The 18,130-nt window shown below is 43.0% G+C and overlaps 1 protein-coding gene across 1 annotated transcript in view; it reads right to left on the bottom strand.

Annotated features, from left to right (window-relative positions):
• LOC115096050 overlaps nucleotides 1-18,130 on the bottom strand; it is a 55,353-nt gene that overhangs the window by 3,777 nt on the left and 33,446 nt on the right. Inside the window, exons 5-7 of the mRNA XM_029610572.1 lie at nucleotides 14,107-14,234; nucleotides 12,923-13,056; nucleotides 3,273-3,340 (exon numbers count right to left, since the gene is read on the bottom strand). Coding sequence (XP_029466432.1) covers nucleotides 3,273-3,340; nucleotides 12,923-13,056; nucleotides 14,107-14,234 — 330 coding nt within the window. The remainder of the gene's footprint in view (nucleotides 1-3,272; nucleotides 3,341-12,922; nucleotides 13,057-14,106; nucleotides 14,235-18,130) is intronic.

The raw sequence follows: 18,130 nt of genomic DNA, 5'->3' as shown, positions 1-18,130 counted from the left end.
TCACTGATTATTTTATGTATCTATATCGTATTTATTCATTCTGAGGCCAGTAATCAAAGGGGTTTGTCTGGGTAACTTTTGAGTTACCCTGGCAAACATTGATGCTTGTTGTATAATATCTGCCCCTTTAATCGGCTAAATTTAATTCTAGTAAGGCATTACATGGATAACATTTACCTGGATTAATTGAGGATGTTCCAGGGGCATTTTAGGGCAGGGAAAGTATAACTGGATAACTTACCAAGATAACGCCTATATTCAAAGTTATCTGGATAAGTCTTGTCATGCCTCACCAGTATTCATACACGGATAAATTTAACTCTACCTGGCTATATTCAGAATATAGCTGGATAACTTAAAAAAAAACAAACCAAGCCCTTGTAGGCCAAAAGACCTGTTCTTCCAGCCCCCTCACTCACAAAATATTTTAAAGTTTGCCTAGGCTTAGTGCCTGATGTCCCCCTCAACTTTCTAAAATAAAAAATTAAAGGACATGGGCTATAGAGGCCTAGGATCCACCCTGGAAGTGGCCAGAAGCTTAGTATGACCATACTAGCTCCCGGCTCAGGTTTAGAGGTTTGGAAGGGTTAGGGTTGGTTGCAAGGCTGAGGGTAAAGGTTGCAGGTGGGTAGAGGAGGTAGGATAGGAGCTGATGATGATTATTTAAATATTATATCAGGGGTGAGGGCAGGGCAGACCTCAGGCCACAATGTTCCATGTCTTTATTTTATATTTTAGGGAGTTGATGGGAGTGGGATTGGGTGCTGTACCCAGATATATTTTAAAATATTTTGTGAGATGGAGCTAGGAAATCAGACCTGCTGGCCTGCAAGGGTTGTGTTTTTTAGTTGCCTGTGTTCAGAATATATCCGCTTAGGTTTAAAGTTATCCAGGCAGCATTACCCAGTAAACCGATACGATGTGCAAACGGCTATCGGTATAGAAGAGACTCTAAATAAATAAATAAATAAATAAATAAATAACTTTGCACAAGTATACTCAGCAGGAGACTCATCCCAGTAAATATGCAGGACAAGGTATCCAGCTTGTGGGGGAGTAGACAAGTGGTTAGAACAGTGGACTGTGCCCCAGGGAGAAGAGCGTTCAAATCCCACTGCTGCTCCTTGTGACCTTAGGCAAGTCACTTTACTCTCAGGTTAAAACTTACTCCTAGATGCATCAAGCCATGATGTTTTCTCATAGGAGAGGTCCAACCATCTCAGGGAGGGGGTTATCGTCACAGTAGTGGGGCCTCCCCTGAAAAAAACATCATGACTATATGGCATTATTTTTGTGCCAAACACTGCAGCACAAAAGAATGCGGTGAGCGGCCCTTTAATGTGATGGTGGTCCCTAACTTCGGGGATGTGTGTGGGGGGAATTTGAATAAGGTACTTTGTGGGGGGGGGGGGTATTAGTACCAGCACCACATGTTATTGTGTGCTTTGGGGAGGGGGAGGGAGAGGGGGAAGGGGGACTGGGACCACCTCCCCATGGTTCTTTTTTTTTTAACACCTGCTCAACCTCCCTGTTTGGCTGCGACTTTTTAAAAAAAAAAATTCTGTCACTTTAAATGTGCGGCGGGAGCCTCTGGACCTTGTTATGGTCCCAGGCCTCCCGCTGCACATCTAACACATTTCAAATAGGTGTAGATATTTTATCATTGCTGACCACCTTCTCGGTCGGCCGCAATAAAATATTTACATAAAATTGACTATTAATGACCTTTGCATGCATTTGCATTATTCATGTATGCAAACCGCATGCATAGAAAGTCATTGTAATAGGGGAGGGTATCTGGGGAGATGCAAAATATTGCATATATTGTGCGATTTTATACGTGATTATAGTGCATGTTAGACCCCTAACAACCCGGTATGGGTTTTTTTTTTTTAAAGTTGTTTCCCAAAGTCAATGCATTGCAGAATTAACAGCATCAACCAAAGTTTATCTGCTCTTCAAAGAAGTGAAATCTGAAAGATCAAAAGATGTATCCTCTAATCTGTCTGTATCGTAAGACAAAACTCTAACTAACCATGTGTGTATTATATCGTATAATGTTATTTATTTATTTGATCTGTTTAACATTTTGTTGGCCCTGAAGGCATGTACTTAAATTTAGAGAGTGGGATAACGAGGGAATGGTGAATCTGTGGAATAGACTTCCAGACACAGCAATAAGAATCAATACTGGTGCACAGGCAAACTGGTATGAGATGGGTAGATGTGAATCGGTTATTTACTCTTTCGGATAATAGAAAGACTAGGGGGCACTCCATGAAGTTAGCATGGGGCACATTTAAAAACTAATCGGAGAAAGTTCTTTTTTACTCAACGCACAATTAAACTCTGGAATTTGTTGCTAGAGGATGTGGTTAGTGCAATTAGTATAGCTGTGTTTAAAAAAGGATTGGATAAGTTCTTGGAGGAGAAGTCCATTAATGGCTATTAATCAAGTTTACTTAGGGAATAGCCACTGCTATTACTAGCAACAGTAACATGGAATAGACTTAGTTTTTGGGTACTTGCCAGGTTCTTATGGCCTGGATTGGCCACTGTTGGAAACAGGATGCTGGGCTTGATGGACCATTGGTCTGACCCAGTATGGCATGTTCTTATGTGAGACTAGCTCCTTCAGAGGAAGATTATAAATTCCCCCAGATTTGTTGCATAGGCTTCTTTTCTTTTCATAGCATCTCAATTGGAGTTTGGCAGCTAATCTCACGAACTGAATGCTTCAAAAAACAGGTCAATGACTATTCGAAAGATTGTGCAAAGCTTCAACAGTCAGCAGAAGCAAAACGCTTTTAGTTGGTGGGGGGTGGCGGTCATCTTTTTCCTTTGAGGAAGCTGATGACAAAATGTGCATGATGGTGGACTGTTGTTTTTCTATATGGCCCATGTGAAAAGTAATAAGAACATTTTGGCACTATTGCACTTTATAGTGGGCCAGATATGCCTTTCCCTCACAGGTGTGCCAGTTTTACAGCAAAGAGATATACAGATTATTCAAAGCTTGATGGCCACAAACACAGGAAATCACCTGCACCTTCCCTCTCATGATCACTAAGCCTGCTGACATAGGCAGACAGTGGCTTGAAGACAGCAGGATTTGAATATTCTCTCCATGGGAATATTCAGCTTTCTGTTATTCAGTATATTAAGGCAGAGTCACCATCGCATTTCTCCTCTATACAGTTTCTGGGAAGACAGCAGACTCCAATAAAATGCTGGAGACTTGTACTCTGTGTGCAGGTTGATTTCTGACATACCTTAAATTGATAACTTGAGATCTAATATATTGCTTTCCAAATTCTGAATTCTGGTACGTTGTTGCAAGCTGTTAACAGAATGAAAAGAACAGTTACCTCAAAGGTAAAACACACTGCACAGTCAGCCTTGTAAATACATATTGCACTTTCACTTCAAAGCATTTGATGGACTCTGAACGCTGCCTCATTTTGGACCCCAACACTATTAAAGAGCAAGTGTAGAAGTCTTTCATAAAGCAAGTTGGTTTACAATGAAAATCCCTACGCATCTGAGAAAGGGCCAATAAGCACTGTAACTTATCTATATAATAAAGTTATAGGAGCTGGGAGAAGAGAGATAGACTGCTGGTAAGGCATGGGATAAAAACTGGAAGTGACTTCTGTTCCTACTGGTATCACCATAATGAGCTCTGCTGTGCCAGTTCTGCTTCCTGAATCCTGCTATTACCATTTATTTATTTAAAAATATACGTGGCCCCGCCTTCTACAGAAAGGAGTGCAGAGTATATAATGTGCAGAGAGTGCATTCTGGATAATGTGATTTCTCCCTATGGGAAATACTAGAGAGGACAAAAGAGAAGGGAAGGTTCCAGCTGACAAAAGGTTATCGGCTGGTCAAGGGGTGGTCCTGAATTTCTTGTCAGGCAGACTGGTTCAGCCCCTAGGGCTGGGATTTGGAAAGGGAATATCATCCTGCTTAGAGCAAGGGCAGGGGCTTCCCCAGAGACACCAAGCAAAGAGAAGGCAACAGCTATCACCCTCTCCGGTGGTTTCAAGGGAATAGAGGTCAGAGTTGGCAGAGATACGACAATAATGTCTCAGGGAGCTTGTGTGAAGTGATTGGAATTTGGATCTAAGACTAAAAAGTACATGAGGAAAAAGGAACTGTGACAGGACCAGTTGGGACCAGAAAAGAGAAACATGTGCCCGACTGGATCTTGGAAACAGGGTTGAAAGCCTCCTGTTTTCCTCCTGCAACAAGAGGAAGTCAATAGCTTGAAGCCATCTGAGAAAGACAGCGAGTACTTTGAGACCTGTTGTGTTTAAGAAGGGAATGTGGACAGCGTGGCCTAGTACAGGTTGAAGAATAGTGTGTATAGACTGTAATATGAGTTGTCAGAGGCTTTCTGGAAGGCTGAGAGAAATGTCTCCCTGGATTTGCTGTGAAGTTGAAAGTAGAAATGTGAATCGAAACCGGAATCGGTTCACATCGTGAAATTTTTTTCGTGCGCTATTTCATCTTCCAGCACAGATACTTTCAAACATAAACACACCAGTGATGTGCATTTGGAAGAAAAATAAAAGTTAAAGCAAAGCAGGATTTATTGCAGTGAAAATTGGGCCAGAATGTCCTGTTTACTTGCACTTTCAACTAGCACCTCTTTAAATTCCTATAATTCTGGATGGACTTATGAAAGTGGTGGTCAGATTTCATGGGTTCTGTCATGGTAGACTAATTGGTAAAACTGGTTATTTCATTCCTGCGCACATTGTAAAATCCCCCAACTTATGCATGTAAAAGCCGACTTAAGGGGGGGTGGGAGTGGGGCAGGTAAATGCATCTAAATAACACAAGTAAAATCTATTCATGTATCTCTTTAAATCCAAAGTCCAAATATGCAGAAATATCATTTGCGCACACTTATCTGGCTAAATTCTGACTTATCCACCTAAGTAGCGCCTTTGCTACTATTGGATAGACAAATTTGAAATTATCTGGATAAATAGCACTTATTTTGGCTTTATCCAGCTAACTTACAAACCCAGTTAAGTCCGTAAAGTGCTACTTAGATAGATAAGTGGTGCTTTTCAAACTTATCCAGCTAAGTGCCGCTACTGACAGGCATAAACAGGAACTTATCTGAATAAGTGCAACTACTTTTCCAGATAAGTCTGAACTTGCACAACTTATGATTTTTACTTATGTATGTTTGCATGCATATGTGCTCGTATTAACCTGCACATATCTTGAGCGCACAAGTTATAAAATACAGTAGTAAATTTGTGTGCACCCATGAACACGTGCATATGGGCACTTGCAAGCAGTTTTGAAAGTTATCCTCATTGTGTTCTAGTTTAAGGTTAGCATTTGATTGTAAGTTTTTAACTGTGAATTTGCCCCTAGTGATAGAGCAAAGGCTGGGCAGTGCCATTTTGAAAAATGACCACCACCCGGGCCTGGGATATTTGGGGCATTCTGGGCTCCCGCTGCACCACTGATGACCTTTTCATCAAGTAAGGGGAGTCTGGAGGGGGATCTGGGGCCACTAGACCACCAGGGAGGCTTTTCTATAAGCTGGGAGGGGAGATCTGGAAGGGGTGGGAGTTTGGGCGGTCCACTGGATCACCAGGGCCTTGTGTTCTCTACAACGAGTGGGCTAGGGTGGGGAAGGGGTCCTGGCTCCTTACTTTGGGGGCCACATTTTTCTGTGAAGGGGTGGAGTTGGGGTTGTGGGAGCAGGGCTTCTGTCTTTCCTCAAGTACAGATGACCTGCTAAGGCAGCAGCAGAGGAACAGGAGGTCTAAGCAGACCCCCAGGGGTTTTTCCATCTTGCAGAGGGGAAGGCCATGTGGCCCCTTTAAGGCTAGGCTGTGGATGCCTTGGGACATGCATTAATGTCCTGAGGCGCCTGTGGAAAATTAGCTACAAATCCTGAGTTGTAGCTAATTTTGACTCAGTTCAATCCTTACGAATGCAGATAGCTGGGTGGCTGGTGTGCATGAGGACTGCTTGATAACCTGCCTGCCCCGTGAGTTATTCCACATAGTACATTCTCTTTCCTCAGTTATTTCTGCATGTGTGAGCCTTGCCAGCTTACCTTTTCACCTCAGATGAATTTGCAAATTCCTTTCATACTCAGATTAATAGGATTACTGCTCAGTTAATTGCAAGGCCTGACACTGTTGACACTGGCATACCTGACTATCCCTCCACTTGGGAGGTGTTTGTTCCTTTCACTCCTTCTGAAATCTCGCAAATCATTGGCTCATTAAAACACAACTACTGTCCCTTGAGTTCATGCTCCAATATTGTGATGAAGGTGTGATGCTTGCTGACATCCGTAAATTAATTAATTCATTAATTTACAGTAACTTATTAGAAAGGGAATGGTGAATAAAACAGAAAATGTCATAATGCCTCTGTATCGCTCCACGGTGAGATCGCACCTTGAATACTGTGTACAATTCTGGTCGCTGCATCTCAAAAAAGATATAATTGCGATGGAGAAGGTACAGAGAAGGGCAACCAAAATGTTAAGGGGAATGGAACAGCTCCCCTATGAGGAAAGACTAAAGAGGTTAGGACGTTTCAGCTTGGAGAAGAGACGGCTGAGGGAGGATATGATAGAGGTGTTTAAAATCATGAGAGGTCTAGAACGGGTAAATGTGAATTGGTTATTTACTCTTTCAGATAATAGAAAGACTAGGGGGCACTCCATGAAGTTAGCATGTGGCAGATTTAAAACTAATCAGAGAAAGTTCTTTTTCACTCAACGCACAATTAAACTCTGGAATTTGTTGCGAGAGGATGTGGTTAGTGCAGTTGGTATAGCTGTGTTTAAAAAAGGATTGGATAAGTTCTTGGAGGAGAAGTCCATTACCTGCTATTAATTAAGTTGACTTAGAAAATAGCCACTGCTATTACTAGCAACAGTAACATGGAATAGACTTAGTTTTTGGGTATTTGCCAGTTTCTTATGGCCTGGATTGGCCACTGTTGGAAACAGGATGCTGGGCTTGATGGACCCTTGGTCTGACCCAGTATGGCACGTTCTTATGTTCTTATGTATGTTCTTAACCTGTTAAGTTCATCTCATGCCATGAACACCTTGTTGGTAGAAGGGCACTACCTTGCCTCAATTAAGGAAGCCTAAGTCTGTCCTATTTTAAAAAGCTCAATATGGATGCCACTATCCTTGACAACTACCATCCTATTTCGTCTCTACTGTTCCTATCTAAATGTATGGAGAAATTCATCTTCAAGCAACTGCAACACTTTGTTCATAACAACAACCTTCTAGCAGGCCAATGCAATAATCTGTGCATTTAGAAACTGTGCGTTGGATTTCAGTGCACAGTTTTAACTCCCGACGCAGCTAGCTAATGCTTTGCTAATGCTAATGCACATTTTGACTAAGGGGGGAGGAAGGGGTGTGCAGAGCTGTCAGTCAGTGCAAAACAAAGGGCTGCTGAGATTGTTGAGTGAAAGTGACCCCTTTGGGTACGTTTTTGCGCCTCATTCTGGCTCTTGGACCTTGAATGCTGGTCTCAGCTAGGGGGAAGGAGTGGCTGTGCGGGGATGTGGCTTTTTTTTTTTGTCTCTTTGTCCTGCTCTCCCCATCCCGCTGCGAATGAGGGAACTCGCTGCTCTCCACCTGGCACCAAGCAATGCAGAGAGGGAAATGAGTGCCGCTGGCTGCAGTGTTCCTGGTGCCCAACAGGGGAATTCCCTGGCGAGCCAAGGTGCAATCAAGGAAGGGAAAGGAGACTGGAGAGAACACATAAGCTGGGTGGGTTAAAAATGATTATTTTCAGCCACAGACTAGCTGAGACAGCAGCACTGAAAAGCTAACTCCATCTCTGACAAGGAGTTAATGGGTAGATTTTAAATTGGCCGCGTGCATGGCCGGGCCTTGTGTGCGCCGAGCCAATTTTCCAAAAGGCCCGGCTACACGCGTAAAGGCCAATAAACTCACAAGTGCCGGCCTCCCTGCAAGGGAGCAGACTGGGAGGGAACTGGGGAAGGCCGGGATGTGTCGCCGCTTGAAAATTGCGGAAGTCTACCCCTCCTTGCACACGCCGCCCGCAGCGTGGATTACAAAATCTGGCATGCATGTGTGCACGGCCCGCCGATTTTATAACATGTGTGCATAAATAGGGGAGTGCGGAAGTATCTATGGGGCTCCCACAGAGCCAGATTGCCACTTGCTACCCTAATGAAACCTAGGACACAGGGTGGTTGGGCATGCCCTAACTGGAGAGAATATAATTTAACTTTTATTTTAAGGCATATATACGACTGGGTAAACAATACTAGTGTATGTTCTCCGTCTCGTTACCTTAGGGAATGGCTCAGGCCGTATTGTCCCAGTAATTTGATCCAAATTCCAAAATCACAGCTGCCAAGGTCATTTGCTACCAGCCTACTCATAACCTCGGGGAGAGAGGCGTGGAGATATTTATGCTTGACAAAGTTGGGGATGACAAGTACTCTTACTCCTCTGCTGACATTCGTTGGCAACCCACATTTCCCAAGTGGATTATCCTCTCCTATATTTAAATATTGGGCAGCGCATGGGCTAGACACTATTCAGCAGTTTCTAGAGCCGGGTACCAACACGATTAAAAGCTTTTAAGGGATTATGGAACAATATGATATAGGGGCCAAGGACTTCTATGGATACTTACAGGCCCGACACTATGTACAGTCGGCAGTGGTGGGAAAATTGGAAATGCAGAAGGTAGAGAAATTACTTGACTTCTTCCTGCTGATGGGTCGGAGGCTAACTCTTGTGCATCCTTTTTGAAAGTATTAAATAATCTACCAGACTCGATGGTTATAATAGCTGTCCGAGAAAAATGGGTTAAACAGGCAAATATACTTTTAACTGATGAGGAGGTTATCAGGGCTCTGAAAGGTTGTCATCAAGTTTCGGAAAATATTACCATGAGAGAAGTAGGATACAAAATTTTGCACTGTATGTGCAAAACTATGTGATTCTGATGTATGTTTAAAATGTCAGGTAGAAAAGGGAACTTTCTTCCCTATCATATGGGAATGTGAAGTCATACAGGAATTCTGGATGGCAATACTACAAGAACTGGGGCAGATAATTACCCGATGTATTCCCAAGGACCCAAAGGTATGTCTTCTTCGACTATTCCACGAGAAGTTGGCTTCCACGCCGGAACAACAACAACAGTTCCTGGGCAAGGCGTTGCTGACCGGTATACAGACCATAATGGCCGGGAGGATTTCGGCTGATAAGCGCAAGTTGCACATTGGAAGAACCGATTGACTATGTTACTTCAATTTGAATTTATGACGGCAGCTGGCAAATCGGAACAGGCACAAAATTACTGTAAGATGCTTTGGCAGCAATATTGGCAGCAGCTACCCCCTGCCACCAGAGACTCCTTCAAGAGACTAGTGGAGACCAAGTACATTCACGCATCCCGACCACTATGATATGGAACCAGACATCATGACATAAACAGCTTCCGCTTGAACTGGGGGGGGGGGGGGGGGGGAGGGTAGGTTGGTTGGGTTGGGCAGGTTATATTTACGCTATTGGCCAAAGGAAAGTTTTGGTCTACCTGTCATAACAATGTTTCCAATTTCTGTTTTAATTGTGTTTTGAAAACTCTAAAATTTAATAAATAAATAAATAAATAAATAACATGTGTGCACCGGTGCACACATATTATAAAATCAGCGCGTCCATGTGCGCTTGCTGGGAAGCACATGCACACGCTTCTTTTAAAATCTACCCCTAAGTTTCCAGTGATAAGAAAATCCAAGTTAAGCCAGCACACCTCTCTGCAGTGGGAATGAATGATTATGCTTAAAGCCCACATCTGCATGGAAATTTCCTTGCAAAGTCACTAAGCTGTCCGCACATTTTCTAACGCACATTTTCTGTGCACAAAATTCCTTGCTGCATTGGCAGTCAGTCTTGTGTGCAGAAGATGCCCATTCAAGGGCAGGTAAAGCTGAGCGTTGGACTGAACACACTTTATTGCATTGGCCTATGGATGATTACCAATTTGGTTTTCGAGCTGGTCATAACATTGAATTTTTGTTACTGCTTAGTCTCAGTGTTTTCTGCTGTGGTGTAGAATCTGGCACTCTAATTTTTTAGGTCCTTTTTGACATATTCATTGCGTTCCATATCCTAAACCATGAAATTCTAATCAGGCGCTTCTGCTCAATGGACGACACATCTTCCATCCTTAAATGGTTTTATTTGTTTCTACAGAATAAACCACAGAAGATCTCATCCAAATGGAGTTAGTTCCTTTTCTTTTCCCTTACCAACCAGTGTGCTTCAAGGCTCAGTGCTTTTGGCCACTTTATTCAATATTTATATCTTCCCTTTATGTCAGATTTTAGCAGACCTCGGTATTGGATATTACGTTTCTGCTGAGATTCAGTTTTATTTTCCCATCTATCTATCAGTGAACGATGTCTTGTCCAAGATTTCGACATGTTTAACTGTTGTTAAATCCTAGCTTTCGGCCAATAAATTTGTTTTTAGACCCCTCTTTTGAGTAGGTGCCTGGAATGCAAGGGTAAACTATGTCCAGGTCCACAAACTCCCTCTCTCTCTGTCCACAAGCCCTGGGGTACTTGGGTCCTTTTCTTCAGGAGGGAGAGGATAAACTTCCAAGACCCTAAGCCTGTGTGTATGGGGGAGGGGAGGGGGTGGCTGGGAAACAGTCTCTCGATCTCCCTCTCTCACTGGTGGATGACCTGGATTTAGGATCATCTTCTGCACTCAATAAACAGTGGTGGGCTGTCTCAATACAAAATTTAAAGTAACCAAATATCTCCAAAAACAATCAGCAGATGGTCTACAATTGATTTTCACAAAATTCCAAGTCTCCTTTTAGGTTTTAGGCCTGCTCTTCTGAATAAGTGTCCGTTATATGGCAACCACCAGGGAAAAAACCTTTCCTTTCAGGGAGTGGAAGATAAGCCCTTAGTGATTGCTATGTAGGTTCTCCTGTCCTCCTTTGTTGTTCCCAGGCACCTCTCTGGTAGAGAGTCCCAAAAAATCCCAGAAAAAAAATGTCCTTCTTTACCTCACTTCCTGGCAGGAATGTTGGCACAAATTCCTCCCAATCAAAAACAGGCGCAAAATCTTCTAAAAATCCCTCCCCCCCCCACCAAAACAAATCCTGTCCTGGGGCAAGAACTGCTGTCCCTCCACTTCCTTAGGGCAGGAACCTCCAGATCTCTTTTCCCTATCCTCATCCAGGCAGGGAGTAAAGTTCTCCTGAAGACAGAGACAGAGTATCTCCACCACACAGAAAAAGAAGAAAATCCTCACAGATTGCTCCTCCACCAAGACAAAGCCTGCCAGATTGGGTTGGTGCTGGGCCGGGAATCTGCCTTTGTGCCTTGTCATCTCTGGTATCAGGCTGTGAGGCCTGAAATGGAAAGCCACTCCAAACACACTCTTTCCACTCCAAAAGCTCTAACAAAATGGCCACACCTCTTTCCCTGCATAAACGCAGGCAGGCTGGCCAAGCCAAACAGCCTCACTGGAGCTGCTTGGCAGATGTAAACCACCTGGCCTAGAACTTTCCTTTACTTCCGCTGTCTCGTGTATGGTTGATGACTAAGGCTTCAGAGTTTCCAATTATTGTTTACAGGAATCCCAGATGGCATCTTCAGGTAGGATTTATATCAGTTAAATATGAAAGAAATAGACACTTCTCTGACAAAAAGAATTTGATTTGATTTAAAAGAAAATTCAAGCTGGCAAAAGAAGTGAGATTATTGTATTCAAGCAGAAATAATGTTCAGTTCGTTTAACCTCATGAGATGTAATAACCATTACTCCAGCATTTTCAACAACTTGCTATAATTTTCAAATAAGACAAACACTAGAATATCTGTAATCTATTACTTAAATAGCTCTCGTTTGTTTCCCTTTAGAATTAATTAATTAATAATGACACTAGTTTGCACTATAGGCAACACCCATAGTGTTAGATAACTATTTCTATATATTTCAAATTTCTTTATTAACTTTATTATTCCTGTTTGTTTGTTTGTTTGTTTTTAAAGCTTGGTTATGGACCTCCTGACCTGATTCCATTCCCCCCCCCCCACCAGAAATTCTTAACATCCCTGCTGGCCAAACCCCACCCTTAAACACCTCTCTGAAGGAAAAAAAAATAAAGAGATTCTTGGCACTGGATTCCTCCCGTCCCAGTAAATAGAATAAAACATAAGGCCTACCCCCCCCACACCTTTCCATGCAACCGTAACCCTCCCACCCACCCAATCTGATCTCTTAGCAGTGGCTGGACTGGGCAGATACGCAGACAGCTTACGCTTCCAGTGCTGCTGCCAAAGCAATGCTGGAAGCACCTGGGCTCTCAGCATACTGCGATCCCGGAACTGATAATAAGGGACCAGTCAGCTACGGGGAGGGGGGGTTGGCGGCAGGACAACGTTGTCACTATTCTTATTCAGTTACTGGGAAGGGGGAAGTGGAGGATGACCTGTGCTGAGAATCTCTTGGAGGGCTTGGGCCAGCGAGGATAGTAAAAATGTATGGTAGGAGGTAGGTGGGAATCAGGTTAGGAGGTCCACAATCAAAATGTTCTTGAAAAAACAAAAGAGAGGCACTTAACTGACAACATATTTCCTCTACAATCTTATGTGTGAATGTATAAACAGAGAGACATCAGATTGCCGAGGAATCATATCTATACATTCTAACTTCCTTATGTTTATTAGGATATCACATTTTGAGCTGCAAATTGTCTTGTGAAATGTATCAGAAACAGGCTATCCATCCATATGCCTTAGCTTATCTTCTAAATACAAGCCTGCTTTCCATATAAACGCCTATTAGTTTCATTTTACACATAGAAGCCAATCAAGAATATAATACGGAAAAAACCTTCCTTACCAGTGACTCAATCTGGTAGGCCAGCTTTCTAAAGTCAATGCTGTTTGGCTTGTTGTAGTTTTCTTTGTAGGTCATGTTGCTGATTTTGAAGGCACCATTGTAGTAGTTGAATATTATAGTTGTCCCCTTATTGACTATAAGAACAGAAAGAGAAAAGAAAGAGTCAGAGTTATTCCACCTTAATATACCCCAGCAGATGTTAGAGGGCACTTTCATAAAATCTGAATGTGCAAATCGTAATCTAAGCATGTTGTTTTTCTTCTCACATATGTCCATCTTGGCAGTTTGTAAAATGTTGCAACTCTTGTTAACATAGGCATGAAATATGTTGGCTCACTTTCTCCTCAAAAAACAGTTTCCTCATAAATGCTGGCAAATGACAGTTTCTTCCACTTTCAGTGACTAAAGTTGTCACATAGTCAGTTTCTCTCATAACAAATACCCTGTGAACTACTAATAACGGAAACACTCTCTCTTTCACCGCTTGTTAGGCTCTCTTTTGATGACATGGAAAATCTATATCCTTGCTTTGCTTTCCTCTGCCTACTAAGTCCCCTCCAGAATGTCAGTGATGTCACAAAATGTGGACTATGCCCTCTTTTCTTGGAGGGTAGTAGGCTATCAGAATAACTCAATACCACAATGAGAATAAGAAAACAATCAATTTTGTTTCATGCTGTATGGCCGGTAGGGCAAGAGCACTGAGGATTGATCCTGCCCCCTTTCTACCTCAGAGACCCCCAACAGAAGGGGTAAGGGTGGTACGGAGGTGGTGGGGAGGCTTCTGGGAAGGTGGCAGCTGCAATATCCTGCTGATTGTCATTCTGATGCTGAGAAAGCTGTACCCATAAACCAGGGGTGGCCAATTCTGGTGCTCAAGAACCACAAATAGGCCTGGTTTTCAGGATATCCACAATGAATATGCATGAGATAGATTTGCATGCAGTGCTTCCATTGTATACAAATATAACTCATGCATATTCATGAATATTAACCGTTATGATGGCTCTACCGAATGACGGTATAAAAAAACTAAATAAATAAATAAATAAAACCAGGCCTGCTTATGGCTCTTGAGGTCTGGAGTGGGCCACCCCTGCCCTAAACAAAAAGGGGCAGGGGAGGAGAACAAAGAACAAAGCCCATTATCTATAGAAAGAAATGTAGGTTGAAATGATTCTTACCAAAGACCACTAAAACAAGTATAACAATGATTGCTGCTATCACGAGGACTATAGCCAAAACAGCGATGATGATGATGACGGTTACCCATGGCTTGAGATGAGCCATTTGTGCAGAAGTATGACCCAGCCTGTGGAGAGAAATAAACATTATATATCATAAGCAAATGCATGAGAATTTCTTTAAGAACACTCTAGATGAGGCAGGGGGCTTATAGTATATATTTGTAATCAACGCAGAATTATTCTTTGGGAATGTTGAATGAAAATAATAATAGTAACAAACTGTTTAGTGTGCCAGTATTACCTTTCATCCTAAAGATTGATTCACCCATTTGAAGTCATAAAGGAAGTTCAGGCAAATAGTTATCTGGGCAGGCCAACAAAAAAACTATTTGCTATTCAGATTTGGATCAGAGTGTGAAGAATAGTGAATAAGATAAAAGCAGGTCTTTAAGTCATCATTTGCCAATGCCATATCTCTGACTCAGTGTGTGGTAGAGAAGAGATTGATGCGTGCAGTTGGCGTGTTTATTTTTATCAGGGAACCAGATGGTCATTGGGAATCTGCTATTGTCCATCTGGGTTGATGACCCAAGATGGTTCATTGATTACTGAGGCCTCATAAGTGTCTCTAGACTCTAGAAAGCTATGTAAACCAGATGAACCTATCTCCCCGATGCATCACTTTTGCAATGACCAATTTTTTGAACCGATTTATTTCTATCAGCTGAATTTCTAGAAGCCGTGATCTTTGGATCTTTCTGACAGTTGTTGTACGAAAAACTGTCCGTGTCGAGGGCTGTGTAACCCATAGCAAATTTGAAATATCCTGTGATGCATCTGTAAGAAGTTAAAGACAGATTGAATATTAAGATAAGATCAACGGGGATTTTTGCTTCTACCTTTTTTGATTATTTGTGATTTGGGCTTTCACCATACTTTATTTGCTTTTGAGAGAGAAATTTCGCTACAGCACTAGCCATATTCACCCAACAAAAGTTGAGCAAATCATATCTGCATCATGTTGTCCCTCCATCCATTTCTGATGTGTAACCCCACCCACTAAACAAACCCAACCATAATAACTTCCAACCAAGAAGAACAACCGCAAACACAAATGCAGCCATAAAATAGTGAGGAGCTGCTTCTAACCCCACAGGGCTGCCTTTCGCTCACCACTGGAACTGTTATTGTCTTTGTTTTTGAGGGACAAAATTGTACAGGAAGTTATCTTCTTCATTCCCTCTTCATACTTGTTGCTAAGCCTAGACATGATTCTCTTTATTGAATTTAGGTTATCCTTCAGAATCTTCTATTTCCCCTTTTCATTTTCTGTAATAAGAACAATAGCTCCAACTTGGATCTTTCAGATTGAGGATGTGTGCTCTCGGGGGCAGATTTTAAAAGATTTACACGCGTAGGGGGGTTACGCACATAGGGCCTATTTTCAAAAGGCCCGGCGGCGCGTGTAACGCCCCGGGGCTTGAAAAAATGGGCGGGGTGGCCCGGGGTGGGGTGGGGGCGTGGCCAGAGGCCTCTGCAGGGCTGCTGGGCCGGGGGATCGTGCGTCAGCAGTTGGCCGGCATAACTTCTACAACAAAAGTATGGGGGAGGGGGGGGTTCTTTAGGGCTGGAGGGCGGGACAGGTAGGGGAAGGGAGGGGAAGGTGGGGGGGGGGGGGGAATGAAAGTTCTCTTCGAGGCTGTTCCAATTCGGTGCAGCCTCAGAGGGAACAGGGAAAGCCAGCTGGTCTCCCCGAGGGCTCGGTGCGCGCAAGTTGCACTAGTGTGCACCCCCTTGCGCGCACCGACCCCTGATTTTATAACATGTGCACGGCTGCACACACATGTTATAAAATTGGGTGTACATTTGTGCGCGCCAGGTAGCACGCACAAATGTAGGCCGCGCACGTAGGTTTTAAAATCTGCCCCTCGGTATAAATATATTTTTTCTATTTTCTTTTTCAATCTTGAATTATATTTTTGTTTTTGCTTCAATACATATGCATCTCAAGAGCTGTTTCTTGATGATAATTTAAATGCATGCAAACATAAAATAAAAATTAAATTATATAGCACATTAGTTTTTATAACCCTGAGAAGGAAATGGATATTTATATATATATATATATATATATATATTATACTTTTTGGCACTTTAAAGTGGATTACACTCAAGTACTATGGATATTTCGCTGTCCCCAGAGGGCTCACAAGCTAACTGCCTGATTCACTAATGCTTTTCTCCCATTCTGTGTCTATGGGAAAGTACCTTGATGAATCAGGCCGTAAGTTTGTACCTGAGGCAATTGAGGGTAGAGTGATTTCCCAAGATCACAAGAAGTGGCAATAGGACATGAACCCTGATTTGTAGCCGGCTGCTCTAACCAAAGGCTACTCCTCCACTCCATTGCATAGTACTGTTCAGAATAAACCAGTGAAAACAGATTGGAAAACAATCTTAGAGCATTATTCAAATAAGACCTTTTCCCATTCTGTGCTTATTGAAAAAATCTCTAGTGAACTGGCCTCTTTATCACTTACTTCTTTTTTGAAGGTTTTAAATATTTTTAATTTTTTAAAACATAAATGTTATTTCTTAAAAAATATTGCAAAAATATGCAATTATTGTAAAAATTGTTAATATAGTTGTTGTGTCTGTGGACCCTTGGGCCAAGGCAAGATTGACTCTACCTGCAGGGAGGAGCCCTGCAGGTTCTCACCGTCGACAGGTGAACCCAGGTGAAGCAGAGACCGGTCAGGACTTTTACCTATACCAGACCACGTTCCCCTCAGGATGAGTCTTTGGGTACCGGGGCCTGCAGGACTTAGGTGGGGTCTCTGCTGAAGACAGAAGAGAATATCCATTGTCAGCTAGGGTAATAGGTAGACAGCGGTCAGGCGTATCCATGGTCCAGGCTGAGGTCAGAGGCAGGCAGCAGTCAGGTGTATCCAAAGTCCAGGCAGGGGTCAAACCAGGTAGCCATCCGAAGGAAAAGGAAGAGGGATAGACAACAGCTGGAACAAGCAGGCAACAAAGGCTGAAATAAGCTAAAGCGAAGACTGGAAACAAGCTGGAAAAAAGACTGGAACATAGTAACATAGTAATGACAGCAGAAAAAGACCAAAATGGTCCATCCAGTCTGCCCAGCAAGCTTCCCAAGGCAGCAACTGCCCCTCCATGCAGGCCACCCCCACATTTCTGTTAAAGGTAGCAACTGCCGCTCTGTGCCTGTTAAGTTTTTTTTTATTTATTCCCATCTTCTAGCCTTTAGGGATCCACAGTGTTTATCCCATACCCCTTTGAAATCCTTCACAGTTTTAGTCTTCCCCACTTCCTCCAGAAGGGCATTCCAGGCATCCACCGCCCTCTCAGTGAAGAAATATTTCCTGACATTGGTTCTAAGTCTTCCTCCCTGGAGTTTCAAATCATGACCTCTAGTTCTACTAAATTGTTTCCAATGGAAAAGGTTTGTTGACGACCATGGATCATTACAACCTTGAAAGTATCTGAAGGTCTGTATCATATCACCCCTGTTCCTCCTCTCTTTCAGGATATACATGTTCAGATTCTTCAATCTCTCCTCATAAGTCATTCAATGGAGACCACCCACCATTTTGGTCGCCCTTCTCTGGACCGCCTTCATCCTGTCTCTGTCTCCTTTGAGATACGGTCTCCAGAACTGAACACAGTACTCCAGGTGAGGCACTACTAGACAGTAGATGGACTTGTTGCTGAGGCAAGTAGTGTCTGGGATGCTACCATTTTATAGGGCCATGGCACTGACATCATCAGTAGGGGACACAGAGGGTTCTCGCCATGGTCCCTTTAAATGTGGGGAGATCAGTTGCATGTGCACCTAAGAAGAGGTGCGGTGCGTGTTAGCCTGCGGCGCCCTGCTGCACGGTTTCAGGAGCTGAGCTAGCAGTGTTTTCGCCATGCTGAAGGAGCAGCATGACCAGCCTGGTATCCGAGGTAAGGACGGCAGTTCACGAGGGTGACCCGTGGATGGCCGAGAGTAACA

Source organism: Rhinatrema bivittatum, chromosome 1 (assembly GCF_901001135.1).
Source record: "Rhinatrema bivittatum chromosome 1, aRhiBiv1.1, whole genome shotgun sequence".
NCBI classification, from domain to species: domain Eukaryota; kingdom Metazoa; phylum Chordata; class Amphibia; order Gymnophiona; family Rhinatrematidae; genus Rhinatrema; species Rhinatrema bivittatum.
The sequence above is the reverse complement of the archived record's forward strand: the minus strand, read 5'-3'. Positions and strand labels throughout refer to the sequence as shown.